Source organism: Heterodontus francisci, chromosome 23 (genome assembly GCF_036365525.1).
Source record: "Heterodontus francisci isolate sHetFra1 chromosome 23, sHetFra1.hap1, whole genome shotgun sequence".
In the NCBI taxonomy this organism is placed as follows: Eukaryota; Metazoa; Chordata; class Chondrichthyes; order Heterodontiformes; family Heterodontidae; genus Heterodontus; species Heterodontus francisci.
This window is the reverse complement of record NC_090393.1, coordinates 6,965,074-6,979,187: the sequence shown is the minus strand read 5'-3', so window position 1 is coordinate 6,979,187 and position 14,114 is coordinate 6,965,074. Positions and strand designations below refer to the sequence as shown.

The following is a 14,114-nucleotide window of genomic DNA, read 5'->3' as shown; positions in this document are numbered from 1 at the left end:
CTCATAGAGGTCTTTGGAACTATGCAAGGTTTTGATAGAGTGGACACAGAGAGAATGTTTCCACTTGTGGGGAAGAGCAAACTAGAGGCCATCAATATAAGATAGTCAGCAAGAAATCCAATAGGGAATTCAGAAGAAATGTCTTTACCCAGAGAATGGCGAGAATGTGAGTTTAATGGGATTTAAGTATATGAGGGAGAAAGGAATATCGAGGGTTATGCTGATAGTATTAGATGAGGAAAGATGGGAGGAGGCTTTCGTAGAACTTAAACACCGGCATGGATGGGTTGAGCTGAACGGCCTCTTTCTGTGCTGTAAATTCTATGCAATCCTATGTAATCACTCCAGTTAAACTGCGCTAATCCCAATTTTGTGAGCGTTATGGCAGAGTTCAGTCTGTGACTGACCAAGGTAGCCATGGTGATTACAGATCATGACCCTTGAAAAGCCAATGCAGAGCAGAATGCTTGACTGTGGGTGATGTTGTACACCTCATTTTCCTATCACTGTCAGATGAAACAATTAGAGAGGTACACTGCTGACTCACTGAGCATGCTGTAACTTGTTTAGCCTTTGATATTTGATTAAATTAAGAAGCAACCTCATCTGTTCCATTCGAGCCTTTACGCCTGTCAATCCCCTCTCACAACAGGCTTAAGAGACTGACTTTGTTAACCAGCCAGTCTTTTCCTGACCATAAATTTCATCAAATAGGATTAGAATAGTTTTCATAATGTGCATTGATTGGCTCTGGAATTAAGTCTGATGTAAAATATCTAGTTTGACACTTAACACGCACCTTTGGAAATATCTTCTTTATCCTCCACATATCTTAAAGGTTAAAATGAAAATGCATGGAACAGTGCTCCTACCTGTGAGGTCATGCCGTGGCATGGATATAGAATGGCTCTGTCCTCCTCCTCCGAGCCTTGGTCTAAGCAATAGCCACTCGCTTTGCTGTTTCGTACCTATTGGATTAAAAGGTTCAAAATCAAGCTACACAGATCTTATTGAAGGGCCATGAAAGGCTTTCTTGCTAAAGGTCGATGCTGCTCTTTTGGCAACTCCAGTTTGCTGTCTTTGCATTTTAGAGCAAAAATAATCATTGGTCAGGAGCAATTTGTCAGCCAGAAATATTCAGCAGATCATGAGGTCATGGAAGGAAATATACTTTCAGTGGGGTGTCATATCAAAATGAGAAAAGGCTTCATAGAGTGACATAGAATTTATAGCACAGTAACAGGCCATTCGGCCCAACAGATCTATGGTGTTATGCTCCACACGAGCCTCCTCCCACCTCCTCTTCATCTCACCCCATCAGCTTATCCTTTTATTCCCTTCTCCATCATGTGTTTATCCAGCTTCCCCTTAAATATATCAATACTATTTACCTCAACCACTCCCTATGGTAGCGAGTTCCACATTCTCCCCACTCTCTGGGGAAACATGTTTCTCCTGAATTCCCAGCTGGATTTATTAGTGACTATCGTATGTTCATAACCCCTAGTTTTGGTCTCGTCCCGCAAGTAGAAACATCTTCTCGCTGTCTATCCTATTAGACCCTTCATAATCTTAAAGGCTTCTATCAGGTCACCACTCAGCCTAGCCTGTTCAACCTTTCATGACAAAGCTTTTTTTGTGATTGTGACTTAGTTAAGGGTGAGGATAGAAATGTGGCTAAGGCCCGAAGAAACCGTTTGATTTTAGTACATCTCACAGTTTCCACTGAAGCGAGTTCCCAGTTTTGGGAGCTACTTCCTCATCTTAATGTAAGATCTCTCAAAGACCTGCCCTAATTCATAGGAGAAATATTTCTCCTCTCCCTGTTGCTAATAAGGGCCCGATTTTAACTCTATCTAAGTGAATGGGTTTTGAATGAGTTAAAATCTCACCCTTAGAGTCAGATGTGAATTCAATTTATAACATTCCTGATCTGGCCTCAGTTGGAGTATTGAGTCCAATTCTGGTCACCACTCTTTAGGAAGGATGTCGGCCTTGGAGAGGGCGCAGAGGAGATTTACTAGAATGATACCAGGGATGAGGGACTCCAGTCATGTGGAGAGACTGTAGAAGCTGGAATTTTTGTTTAGAGGAGGTTTAATAGATGTGTTCAAAATCACGAAGGGTTTTGATAGAGTAAATAGAGAGAAAGTGTTTCCACTGGCAGCAGGGTTGGTAACCTGAGGACACAGATTTAAAATAATTGGCAAAAGATCCGAAGGGGGAGATGAGGAAAAATTCTTTTACACATTGAATTGTTGTGATCTGAAATGCGCTGCCTGAAAGGGTGGTTGAAAGCAGATTCAATAGTTTCAAAAGGGAATTGGATATATCTCAGGGCTATGGGAAAAGAGCAGGGGAGTGAGACTAATTGGATAGCTCTACCAAAAGGCCAGCACAGGCCCGATAGGCCGAATGGCCTCCTTCTGTGCTGTATATTTCTGTGATGTGTGCTGTTCAACAAAATGGCAATCACACTCAGAGAGGCTGGAAGGATGGGAGCTGAGCTTTCGAGTAAGTTCCACTGCTGCAAAAGAGGGAACATTACTCTGTGTCTAATGATGCTCTACTTCACTTTGGCATAGTTCCTGACATAATGAACTGGAGTTTTAAATCCGTTCAGGGTTCGGATTGGAGGCGGGCAGGCGTGCACTTTGGCACCGTCTGCCTCTATGCCAGTTCACAGCCACAATCCCAAGCCTGAACCATTTTGAATGATCAACATAGGCCAATTATTGGTAATTAGGCCTGTCCCCGTGCGGATTGGAATTTCCAATTGTCCATGTGGGCAGTCCATGTCGGTTTGGACCATGTCCAGGCCAATGTGGGCAGGTGGCAGAGGGGGGCTGATGGATCTCAGAAGGGACCCCACATCCCTCCAGACCCTTAATGGCCACTGGGCTACAGTTGCGGCTGCTGACCGTCCCTGGATGTGTTGCCTCTTCAGGATCACGGCCAGGCAGCTGTGGCTTCTTAAAATATCAAAAAAAACATACCTACCCTTCTCTCTCTCTCTCTCCAATGTTATGAAACTGCTTCTATGTTTTAAATCTTTTTTTCGAGGAATCGTATTTTAGAATTATGGAAGTTGGTTTATCTGGGAAAACTGAAAAGATTCCATGGATGTGTTTTTTTACAAGGGACACTGAGAGGTCTTGTTTGAAAACAAACCTTCACTGGATGTCACATGCCTTAAGCTCAATACACAACAGAAACTTTGGTGACTTGGGAAGATGGTTACAGAGAAGTGACATGCCAAGATTTATGGTGGTCAGCAGGTTTCACTTTTGGGATATTGTTTTGGTTCAGTTGTGGTGTTGTCTGTGTTGAAAGCAGTTGTGCTTGTAGCCCGCTGAAAAACATCCAGCTCCTCTTTCTCTACCTCTTTGAAAAAACCCTGCAAATCTAGTGTGTGAGAGCTAAAACCCCTGATGCGCATTTCTCCTGACACACTCCTGGAAGGCCTGCCAGATTAATTCTCAACACTGCCTCAAAAGAACTGCTCCAGAAAAGATCCCAGAGATCCATCTATGTGTACGTAGATGCCAGAGTGTATGCCATTTTTGAGACACAACATATCCTTTTTCTTCAAGAATTAGCAAGTATTGGGCCAAAGTATTCTTTTTTGTTGTTTTTGTTTTGTAAAAGACCTCTGCAGAGAATATTTCTTTTTTTTTGTCTTTAACCAGTGTGTGTATGTTGGGTATTTAAAAGGGAACCCTCATATTTCAATCTGTGTTAATGCTTTGCTTTGTTACAGGATAAGTCTTGTTTTATAATAAACTGATCATTTTGTTGTTTATTAAAGAAAGCTGGTTGGTGTATTTTATTCTGGGATAAAGAGTAGAGTCTATGATTGACTGTATCAGTCATTGAGTAAACGTTTAAATATATGTTGTGACCTGTGGAGAAGTGGAACTAGAAAAGACAGTGCACTCCTCCTGCCTCGGTCATAACACCATCTTCAGATCAGAAGCTCCCTCCTTGGCTAATGGGGCTGCAGATCACTAAGTACTGGAGGGCCTCCCATTGGCCCTCCAGGGCCGAGAGCCTGCCCGCTGTCCTTGGTTGGACAGTGAGCCCACTTTCTGGTCATTAATTGGCTGAGGATTTGAAAATCCCCATGGGCTTGCTAAAGCATGACATGTAGGATCAGGACCCAGAACCAGCCCCCGTTTCCAGACCCGATCCCTGATTGAAAATCCAGCCCCAGGTGCCCAAAATGGAAAACTGGCCCACTCCCCAGTGCTGACTGTGTGTTTATTCTTCACCGCCATTAACATTGCTTTTAACGCAGGAGCTGAAATAGGAAGCCAGACTGAATATATAAAGCTTAAAAAAAAGAGATGGAGGCATTTTATGCAACCATTAGCCAGAACTGCTGAAAAGTAAAAGCTTTCCTAAGGTTATTTTAAGGACATTGGTCTCTCAGGAAAAATCCATTTCTGCTTCAGTTCCCCTTCAGACAGCCAGTCAGCAGAGGAGAGTGGCTTTAGAAAATGTGCTTTGCTTTCAGATTTACTATAAGTCACAAAAGTGGATTTTTATTTGAAAAGTCAAAAAGCAAAAACTAGACACAGCTCCAAATGATCCTGAAAAAGGCCACTTCATGTTTCGTTTCCCACTTCCAGCATTTATGGATATCACCATTTCTGACTATGCCTCTCCCTCTATGGAGGATCTCATTTTAGTTTACATTATAAATGTTGCAATGAATCTAAAATGTAAGCATTAAGGCTTAAATTCACAGAACAGTAGAGCTGTGAAATGTAGATTAGGCTTCAAGTGAAAACACCTCAGCCAAGGTCCTCTATATAATGAGTGTTAGCTTTAGGGATTCATACCTGCACACACAATGCCAGGAGTCTGCTGAGACTATACTCAAGGAAGAGGGTTATACCGTCTGCATGACAGGTATGCTGGTGAATTCCCAAATGGGGAAGAAGTCAGCAGCCCAGCCCTTCCATGTCCTGTGACTACTCAGACAGCACACGAGAAATGAGATATACAGGCAGTTATTCAGGTTTTAAAGAGGACTCAGTGAGGTATAAGCCCGGGGGCTGGAGTTGGAAGCTAAAGCGCAGGAGGCCATTTCTGCAATTGCCCACGAAAGGGACAGGGCGGAGGTTTACATTCTTCTAATTTTGTTGAGGTTAGAAGAAAGATTAATTGAAGGCAACGGTTTTAGCTTTGAGTGTTCCGTAAATCTCTTTTGTCTGTAATGTAATGTAGCTTAAAGATTTAGACCAGGCCTCATCTAATTGAAGTGTTTCTAAGCCTGTCTCATCAAAGAAAGACTGTCTTGGTCTTGGGACATCCTAAAGTTCAATACAGCTAATGAAGTACTTAGAAGTATAGTCACTGTTGTAATGTAGCAAATGCGGCAGCCAATTTGTGCATAGCAAGCTCCCAAAACGTCAATGTGATAATGACCAGATAATTTGTTTTAGTGATGTTGATTGAGGGATAAATATTGGCCAAGACACCGGGAATAACTCTCTTGCTCTCTGAAATATTGCCATGGGAACTTTTACATTCACTTGGCAGAGCAGACAGGGCCTCAATTTAGCATCATCCAAAAAATGGCACCTACAACAGTGTAGCACATCCTCCGTACAGCATGGAATTGTCAGCCTGTATTTTTTCTGTTCAAGTCCCTGGGACTTGACCTGCTTTGGAGTCAGAGACAAGACTGCTACCCACTGAGCCACAACTGACACAGAAAACATCAGCAAAGCACATAGAGGCACTTGTAAAAAAGACACAAAACCCGTCAGATCACAAGACCTGTAGACTATGCTGATGAATAATTAGATAATGAGCAGTATGGGTGCATTCCTGAACATAAGATGCTCGGATGACTTATGGAAGTAACCAGTGCCACTGTAGCTGAGAGAATATTGCAGGCAGACCTCAAGTTGTAACAATAATTTTCTTTTTACCCATTTCTAGTCTTCTGTCGTACATTTTTAAACCTACATAAAATACAAAAAAGGTTAAGAGGAAATAATTAAAACTATAATAAGAAATATTGCTAGTGGTAGATGATGACATGGTCCAATATTTGAAATGAGATTAGTAAAAGCCTTTTTTTAATTTTACTGCATTATGACAATGGTGAGAATTTTAAAATGTCTATCTTTTTCATTAATATCTGAAGAAATAGCCCCCATGTCCAAAACACAAAGGTTTTTGTAAACCAGTACTGTTCTTGTCCCATCCACACAGTTAACTGTCCAGGGTTTCTCTATACTAAGTACAGATTCACTTTATTAGTGGAATTGTTTCATTGCTTGCACTGCCGATTGGATAGAACTGAACCTGCTAGTATTATCCAGCAGAATAGTATGTGTGGGCTGCAAATTAAAGAGTCTCTTATTGCATTTAAATGACTATGTAAATTACAATTTCAATTCCAGCTGTTTTAGAAAATGCACTGATTAATTTTCACACCGCACATTCTCTATTCTGGATTTCACTGCTGGCTTAGTTCAAATAGCTGTCAAATGGGAAATGGAAGGTTGACGCACTAATTTAAAAGCCATGACAGAGATTTGGGCAAACTTTGTGCTCAGTTTATTCAGCATCAGTAGTTTTGAAAATGGGACATGGGAAAACATAAGTATCAGAGAGTAAAAGACCACTTTGCAATAATGTTAGCATAATGGTAATATTACTGGACCAATAATCCAGAGGTCCTTAATGTAGTCTCTGGAGGCTTGAGCTCAAATCCCATCATAGCAGCTGGTGGAAATTCAATTTAATTAATAAATCTAGAATTAAAACGCTACTCTCATAATGAAATGACTGGTTGATTAAGATGATTTACACCATGTGAATTGCTCTGGAAAGAGTAGTTGCTTTTTGAAAGATGAGTTCGTAGAAGGACAGTTAGGGCAACGAACTCCAGCTGTCTTCTGGAGAAAAGACTGGATCTGTGGAAGAAGTGGGTTTATATGTGATGTAGGTTGGGCGTTTGGGCAGGATCTTGTTGCTGATTGGTCAGGCCTAGTGTGTCTGTGATAGGTCGGTACATGTTATTGTTCTTACTGCTGATTAGTTGGCTATTCTGTTCCATGATTGGTCAGTATATGCTATTGTTCTTGCTTCTGATTGGTCGGCTAATCTATCCTGTGGTAATGTTCTCGCTGTATGGTGGATCTTGAGTGTGTGGAGGGTTGTATGCTGTTATAGTTGGTTGCACTTCGGTTTGTTGGCTGCAGAGTGGGTGGTGCTATGTTTCTCATGGTGTAAACCTCTTACTCAACCTTACCACTCTCACCATGAAAACTGGATTGCTGGATTGGAGTCCTCAACATTGACTCTGGATCCCATGAAGTCCTTTGGCATCAAGTCAAGCAAGGGCAAAGAAACCTCCTGTTGATGAATCTGTACTCCTCCATGTTGAACACCACTATGGAAAAAGCACTGAGGGTAGCAAGGGCACAGAATGTACTCTGGGTGGGGGACTTCAATGCCCATTACCAAGAGTGACTCCGCAGCAGCACAACTGACTGAGCTGGCCAAGTCCTGAAGGGCCTATCTGCCACACTGGGCCTGCAGCAGGTGGTGAGAGAACCAACAAAAGAGGGAAAAACCTACTTGACCTTGTCCTCACACCGCTACCTGTCACAGATGCATCTGTCCATTACAGTAGTGATAGGAGTGACCACTGCACAGTCCTTGTGGAGACAACAGTCCAGAAGCTCGACACCATCCAAGACAAAGCAACCCGCTTGATTGGCAACCCCATCCACCACCTTAAACATTCACTCCCTTCACCACCGATGCACAGTGGCAGCAGTGTGTATATGGTACATGAATATATGAGATGCACTGCAGCAACTCACCAAGGCTCCTTCGACAGTGAGGGGACAAGGTGAGAAGAGACATTTGCCTGAGTGCGATATTGCCAGAGTGAAGCCAGAATTTGGTGCATGTGGGAGTTTGGTGCAGAGGGGGTAAGAGAGGCTCCTTTTCCTATCATTTTTAGCTCCAGCAGCTGGAGTCTTTAAGTGATTAAGAAAGTAATTAAAGTAAATTAACTAACAGCATAAGTCAATGGCAGGACCAGGTGTTATGTTGCAGCTTGGTCTGTGGGAGTTTTTGGATGCCAAGGCGATCCAGGGTAAACACGTCTGCAGAAAGTGTAAGCAGTTGGAGGAATTCCAGATCAGGATTATTGATCTGGAAACCAAACTGCAAACACTGTGCAACATAAGGGTGGGGGAGAAATACCTGGCCATTTTGTTCTGGAAGATGGTCATACCTCTTAGAACATGGTCATCTGTTTTGGTCAGCAGGGAGGGACAGGAGGATGTGACCATGAGTGAGGCAGGTAAAGGGACTGTGCAGACAGTAGTGGAGGAGCCTCAGACTTTGCAATTGTCAAACAGGTTTGAGATGCTCTCAACCTGTGTGGACAAAAGTGAGGTCTGCAAGGTGGATGGAGCAGACTGGCCATGGCACTGTGGTACAGGAAGCCATTCAAGTGGGGGGAGCAGAAAGGAATGTAATGGTAGTAGGGGATAGTATAGTGAGGGGGATTGACACTGTTCTGTGCAGCCGATAGCATAAATCCAGAAGGCTGTGTTGCCTACCCGGTGCCAGGGTTCAGGACATCAGCTCAGGGCTGGACAGGAACTTGGAGTGGGAGGGGGAGGATATAATTGTCGTGGTCCATGCAGGTACCAATGATATAGGTAGGACGAGGAAAGAGGTTCTGCTTAGACAGTATGAGGAGCTAGGCAGCAAATTGACGAGCAGAACCTCAAGGGTCATAATCTCTGGATTATTACCTGAGCCACGTGCCAACTGGCAGAGGGCACATAAGGTTAGTGAAATGAATACATGGCTCAAAGACTGGTGTGGGAGACTGGAAGGCTGTTTCCAGTGGCATTCTGCAGGACTCAGTACTGAGTACCCTGCTTTTTGTGCAGTATATTAAAGATTTGGACATAAATGTAGGGGGCATGATCAAGAAGATTGGCTGTGTGGTAGTTAGCGAAGAGGATAGCTATAGGCTGCAGGATGATCTTGATGGTCTGGTCAGTGGGGCAGAAAAGTGGCAAATGGAATTCAACCTGGAGAAGTGTGAGGTGATGCATTTGGAAGGTCAAACAAGGCAAAGGAATACACAATTAATGGGAAAATACTGAGAAGTGTAGAGGAAGTGAGGGACCTTGGAGTGAATGTCCACAGATCTCTGAAGGTAGCAGGACAGGTCGATAAGGTGGTTAAGGAGGCATATAGTAATAAGGTCAGAGAATGGAAGGAAGGGACAGAGAGAAAAAACCTAATAACACACCAACAGTCAAGACTATATGTTACAAAGATAACACAAAGGCAAAACTAAAGGCTCTGTATCTGAATGCACGTAGCATTCATAACAAAGTAGGTGAACTGATAGCGCACATTGAAGTAAATAAATATGATCTGATAACCATTACGGAGACATGGCTGCAGAATGACAAGGATTGGGTCCTGAATATTGAGGGTTATTTGACATTAAATAAGAAGAATAGGAAGTTAGATAAAGGTGGAGGGGTAGCACTGTTAATGAAGGATGGCATTGGTGCAATAGTTAGAGATGACCTTGGTTTAGGAGATCAGGATGTAGAATCATTTTGGGTGGAGATAAGGAATAGTAGGAGAAAGAAGTCACTCTTGGGAGTGGTCTACAGGCCCCCTAATATTAACCATAATGTAAGATGAAGTCAAAGATAAGTGGCAGGTCAGATGATTGGTCAGAATATAAAGAATGGCAGTGAATGACTAAAAGGTTAATCAGGAGAAAGAAATTAGAGTATGAGAGGAAGCTAGCTAGAAATGTAAAAATGGATAGCAAGAGTTTCTACAGGTATTTAAAAAGGAAAAGAGTTAGTAAAGTGAGTGTTGGTCCTCTAGAGAGTGAGAATGGGGAGTTAATAGTAGATAATAAGGAAATGGCGGATGAAATGAACAAATATTTTGCCTCTGTCTTCACTATAGAGGATACAAAAAACATTCTGGCAGTAGCTGTAAATCAGGAAGTGGAAGGAAGAGAGGAACTTGGTGAAATTACAATCACCAGAAAAGCGGTACTGAGCAAACTGATGGAGCTGTGGGCTGACAAGTCCCCGGGTCCTGATGGGCTTCATCTTAGGGTCTTAAAAGAAGTGGCTAATGAGGTAGTAGATGCGTTGGTGTTAATCTTTTAAAATTCGCTAGATTCTGGAAAGGTTACATCAGACTGGAAAATAACAGATATTGAAGAAGGGGTGGGGGGGGGGGGTGGTGGGTGGAGGCAGAAAACAGGTAACTATAGGGCAGTTAGCTTGATGTCTGCCATGAGGAAGGTGTTAGAATCGATCATTAAAGAGGTTATAGCTGGGCACTTGGAAAAATTCAAGGTAATCAGGAATAGTCAGCATGGTTTTGTGAAAGGGATTAGGATTTAGGAGCACAGAAACAGGAGGAGGTCATTCAGCCACTCAGACCTGTTCTGTCATTCAGTGAGATCATGGCTTTTCTGTACCTTAACTCCATCCAGCTGCCCTGGTTCCGTAACCCTTATCTTGACAACCCTTGTCTTGCGAAAATCTATGGATCTCAGATTTAATATGATTAATTGAGTCCCAGCATCTACTGCTTTTTGTAGGAGGGAGTTCCACACTTCTACCACTCTTTGCAAGAAGAAGTGTCTCCTAACTTCTCTCTGGAATTTCTGGTTTTTATGTTATGCCTCTTAATTGTATATCAATTGTGTTTAATTGGGTTTCACTTGAGCACATATAAAGAGACACACTGAAACTATGGGGTGGTTGTGTTACGGGGTGTATAGCTTGTAATGTTTCACTCTGTAAATAAATGTAAGTCTGTGTAAAGATTGGCTCAAGTATCATCCTTCACAACTGGCTTTCCAGAATAAACGATGTCCCGTTGTCCTGGACTTCCCAACCAGCAGAAAATGTTTCTGCCTTTCCACCCTCTCAATTCCTCTCAAAATTCTCAAACCCTCAGTCAAATCACCCCTTAACCTTCTATATTCCAGGGAATACAAGCCTCGTTTATGTAATCTCTCTTCGCAATCTAACCCTTGGAGCTGTGGTAACATTCTGCTGAATCTGTTCTGCACTCCTTCCAAGGATAATAAATCCTTTCTAAGGTGCGGTGCCGAGGAATGTAAACAGTAAGCTTTGCACGAGGATAATCAAAACTATGCATGTATGTATGAGAGGTATATGAATGAGGATGGAACTGTGGGGGATGGTTTTCCAACTTACCAATCAGGCATAAAACTGATAATGTGGATCAACTACTTGATTTATTTTTTATTTTATTTATTTAGAGATCCAGCACTGAAACAGGCCCTTCGGCCCACCGCGTCTGTGCCGACCAGAAACCACCCATTTATACTAACCCGACAGTAATCCCATATTCCCTACCACCTACCCACACTAGGGGTAATTTACAATGGCCAATTTACCTATCACTTTGGCGGTGGGAGAAAACCGGAGCACCCGGCGGAAACCCACATGGTCACAGGGAGAACTTGCAAACTCCGCACAGGCAGTACCCAAAACTGATATAGAAACTGCCATTACTATAATCCATTGAAAATCTACCCGACTGTTAATTCCTCATTCTTAACTCCACATTGGGAAAAAGTGGTAAGTCCTCCTTTTCAGAGACTCAAGTACATAATGTAGGCTGACACTCTGATGCAGTACTGAAGGAGCGCTGCACTGTCGGAGGTGCCATTTTCAACCAAGGCATTACCTGCCCTCTCAGGTGGATGTAAAAGATCTCATGGCGCTATTTTAAAGAAAAGCAGGGCAATTCTACCCAGCATCCTGGCCAATATTTATCCCTCAACCAACATCATTAAAAGAAACAGATTATCCAGTCATGCACTTCATTGCTGTTTGTGGGAGCTTGCTGTATGCAAATTGGCTGCTACATTTCCTACTTTGTAACAGGGATTACACTTCAAAAGTACTTCATTGGCTGTAAAGCACTTTGGGATGTCATGAGGCTGAGAAAAGCGCTATGGCAATGCAAGTTCTTTTTGTTTCGCAACACTAATGCTCCTTGGCATTCTCTCACTTTGCAGAATATACAGAGTTGGTCAAAAACCATTCCAAAAGAAAACAAATCATCAAAAACCCATCCAATACAAGACAAGACAATTGGTCGGAATGCAAAAAGTTTTTTTTTTGCTACAGTATCAAATGAGCAAAATGAAGACACAAAATTATACCTTGCATTTCTTGGTAGCAGAATGCTGGATTGTGAGCAATTTACTATTCCTCAGTGGGTCAATCTGCCTGGGACACCTCAGCAAGCTTCCTTCAGCCAAGCCATTCTCCATCAAGCTTCACTCACTCCAGTCTCTAACCTCAGTTTGGAATAATCAAATTGTCCAGACTGACTCGATTGTGCGGCACAGCTCACTGTGTGCCAAGGTTTCTGGACCGTAGAGTGGGAAGGTGTGAATTTGATGAGTTTCCAATTGGCTACTAAAGAGGGGGCGGTGACTTGAGAGGAAATCAGGGAGAGCACAGTAACAAGATACTCAATCAGCGTTAATGTAACGTGTCTTCCACTGAATGAGTGAGCATTGGATTAGGCAGGGAATGCAGTCTAATTATTGACCACTTCGCTTGTGATTATGGGGAGGACCTAAAAGGAATGAGTGATGTAAAAAGCTTGTATAAAAAGGTTGCAACAAAACCGCCTCAAGTTAGCATTCGGCCCCGTTTCTGAAGAACAAGATTGTTGTCCCTGCATGTTGTTTCACAAGCTCCATTCTGATCCACAAACACAATCTGGAGTAATAATCCAGAGAATGAGCTAAATTCCCAACAGAAAGAACTTGCATTTCGATAGTGCCTTTATGACCTCAGGATGTGCCAAAGTGTTTTACAGCCAATCAAGTACTTCAGAAATGAAGTCACTGTTGTAATGTAGGAAATGCGGCAGCCAATTTATGTGCAGCAAGATCCCACAAACAGCAATGTGATAATGACCAGATAATCTGTTTTGTGATGCTGATTGAGGGATATATATTGGCCCCAGGACAGAGGGGAGAACTCCCCTGCTCTTCTTCAAAATAGTGTCATGGGATCTTTTACATCCACTGTAGAGGGCAGGCAGAGCCTCGGTTTAACGTCTCATCTGAGAAATGGCAGCCCCTCAGAACTGGAGTTGGAGTCTATGCCTAGATTTCTGTGCTCAAGTCCCCTGGAATGGGACTTGAATCCACAACCTTATGAGAGTGATATATACTTAGCAATAGCTGACAGGACAGCAGTTTGAAAATTCAAATTCAGTTTTAAAAATAAAAACTGGGATCAGTAAAAGTCCATGATAAACCCAACGTTAGCAGAAAGTGGACAAAGAGACCTCTTCTCAGTCTCTGCTTTCTCAGTAGCTCGATAACAGAAGGAGAACGAGAACATATTCCCCAATTGGCCAATCCCCCTCTAGAAGCCCCCAGATTACGGATTCACCGCAGTGCCCAGCACAAGCCGTTAGGAGTGAGGCTTTTCCCCCCGGGTCCCTGTCAGGTTTCTTTTGTCTGTGATCGGTTACCTCTCCATAGGTGATGGTGTTGTTGTAGATCCTCATTTCTGGATAGACATTTTCCCTGTACCATCTGAAGCTTCGACAGTTCAGCCTCTTGCGCAGAGCCACTCGCTCTGAAACATCACCAAAATCAACCCCTGGATTCTGTGAACGTAAAATCGGAAGAATCAGAGGATCTTACAACACATAAGGAGGTCATTCAGCCCATTGTGCCTCTACTGACTCCATCCAAATTTAGTCCTGCACCCCAGCTTTTTTTCCATAACCCTGGAAGTTAGCCCTCTTTAAGTATATGTCCAATTGCCTTTTGAAACTTCCTATGGAATCTGAAGGGAGAAAATGTTTTCTTATATTGTCACTTTATGTAATGGCTGCTATTATCAACAAAGAAATAGTCCTTTGTAAATCTGATATAGTGATGCTAATGTGGAAAATGTTGTTTGCTTAATGGGTTAAACACTTTTGGCCATTGTGTGTAATTGACCCATTAATGAATCTGTCGCAATGTTGCATATCATTGTACAATAAATCTTTTCATACTCTGG

The 14,114-nt window shown here is 42.6% G+C and overlaps 1 protein-coding gene across 3 annotated transcripts in view; it reads right to left on the bottom strand.

The window, feature by feature from the left end:
* galnt9 (polypeptide N-acetylgalactosaminyltransferase 9) overlaps positions 1 to 14,114 on the bottom strand; it is a 321,001-nt gene that overhangs the window by 63,897 nt on the left and 242,990 nt on the right. For all 3 annotated transcript variants that reach the window (XM_068054617.1, XM_068054616.1, XM_068054618.1), the window contains 2 exons: positions 13,576 to 13,713; positions 873 to 968 (listed from right to left, as the gene is read on the bottom strand). In XM_068054617.1, coding sequence (XP_067910718.1) covers positions 873 to 968; positions 13,576 to 13,713 — 234 coding nt within the window. The remainder of the gene's footprint in view (positions 1 to 872; positions 969 to 13,575; positions 13,714 to 14,114) is intronic.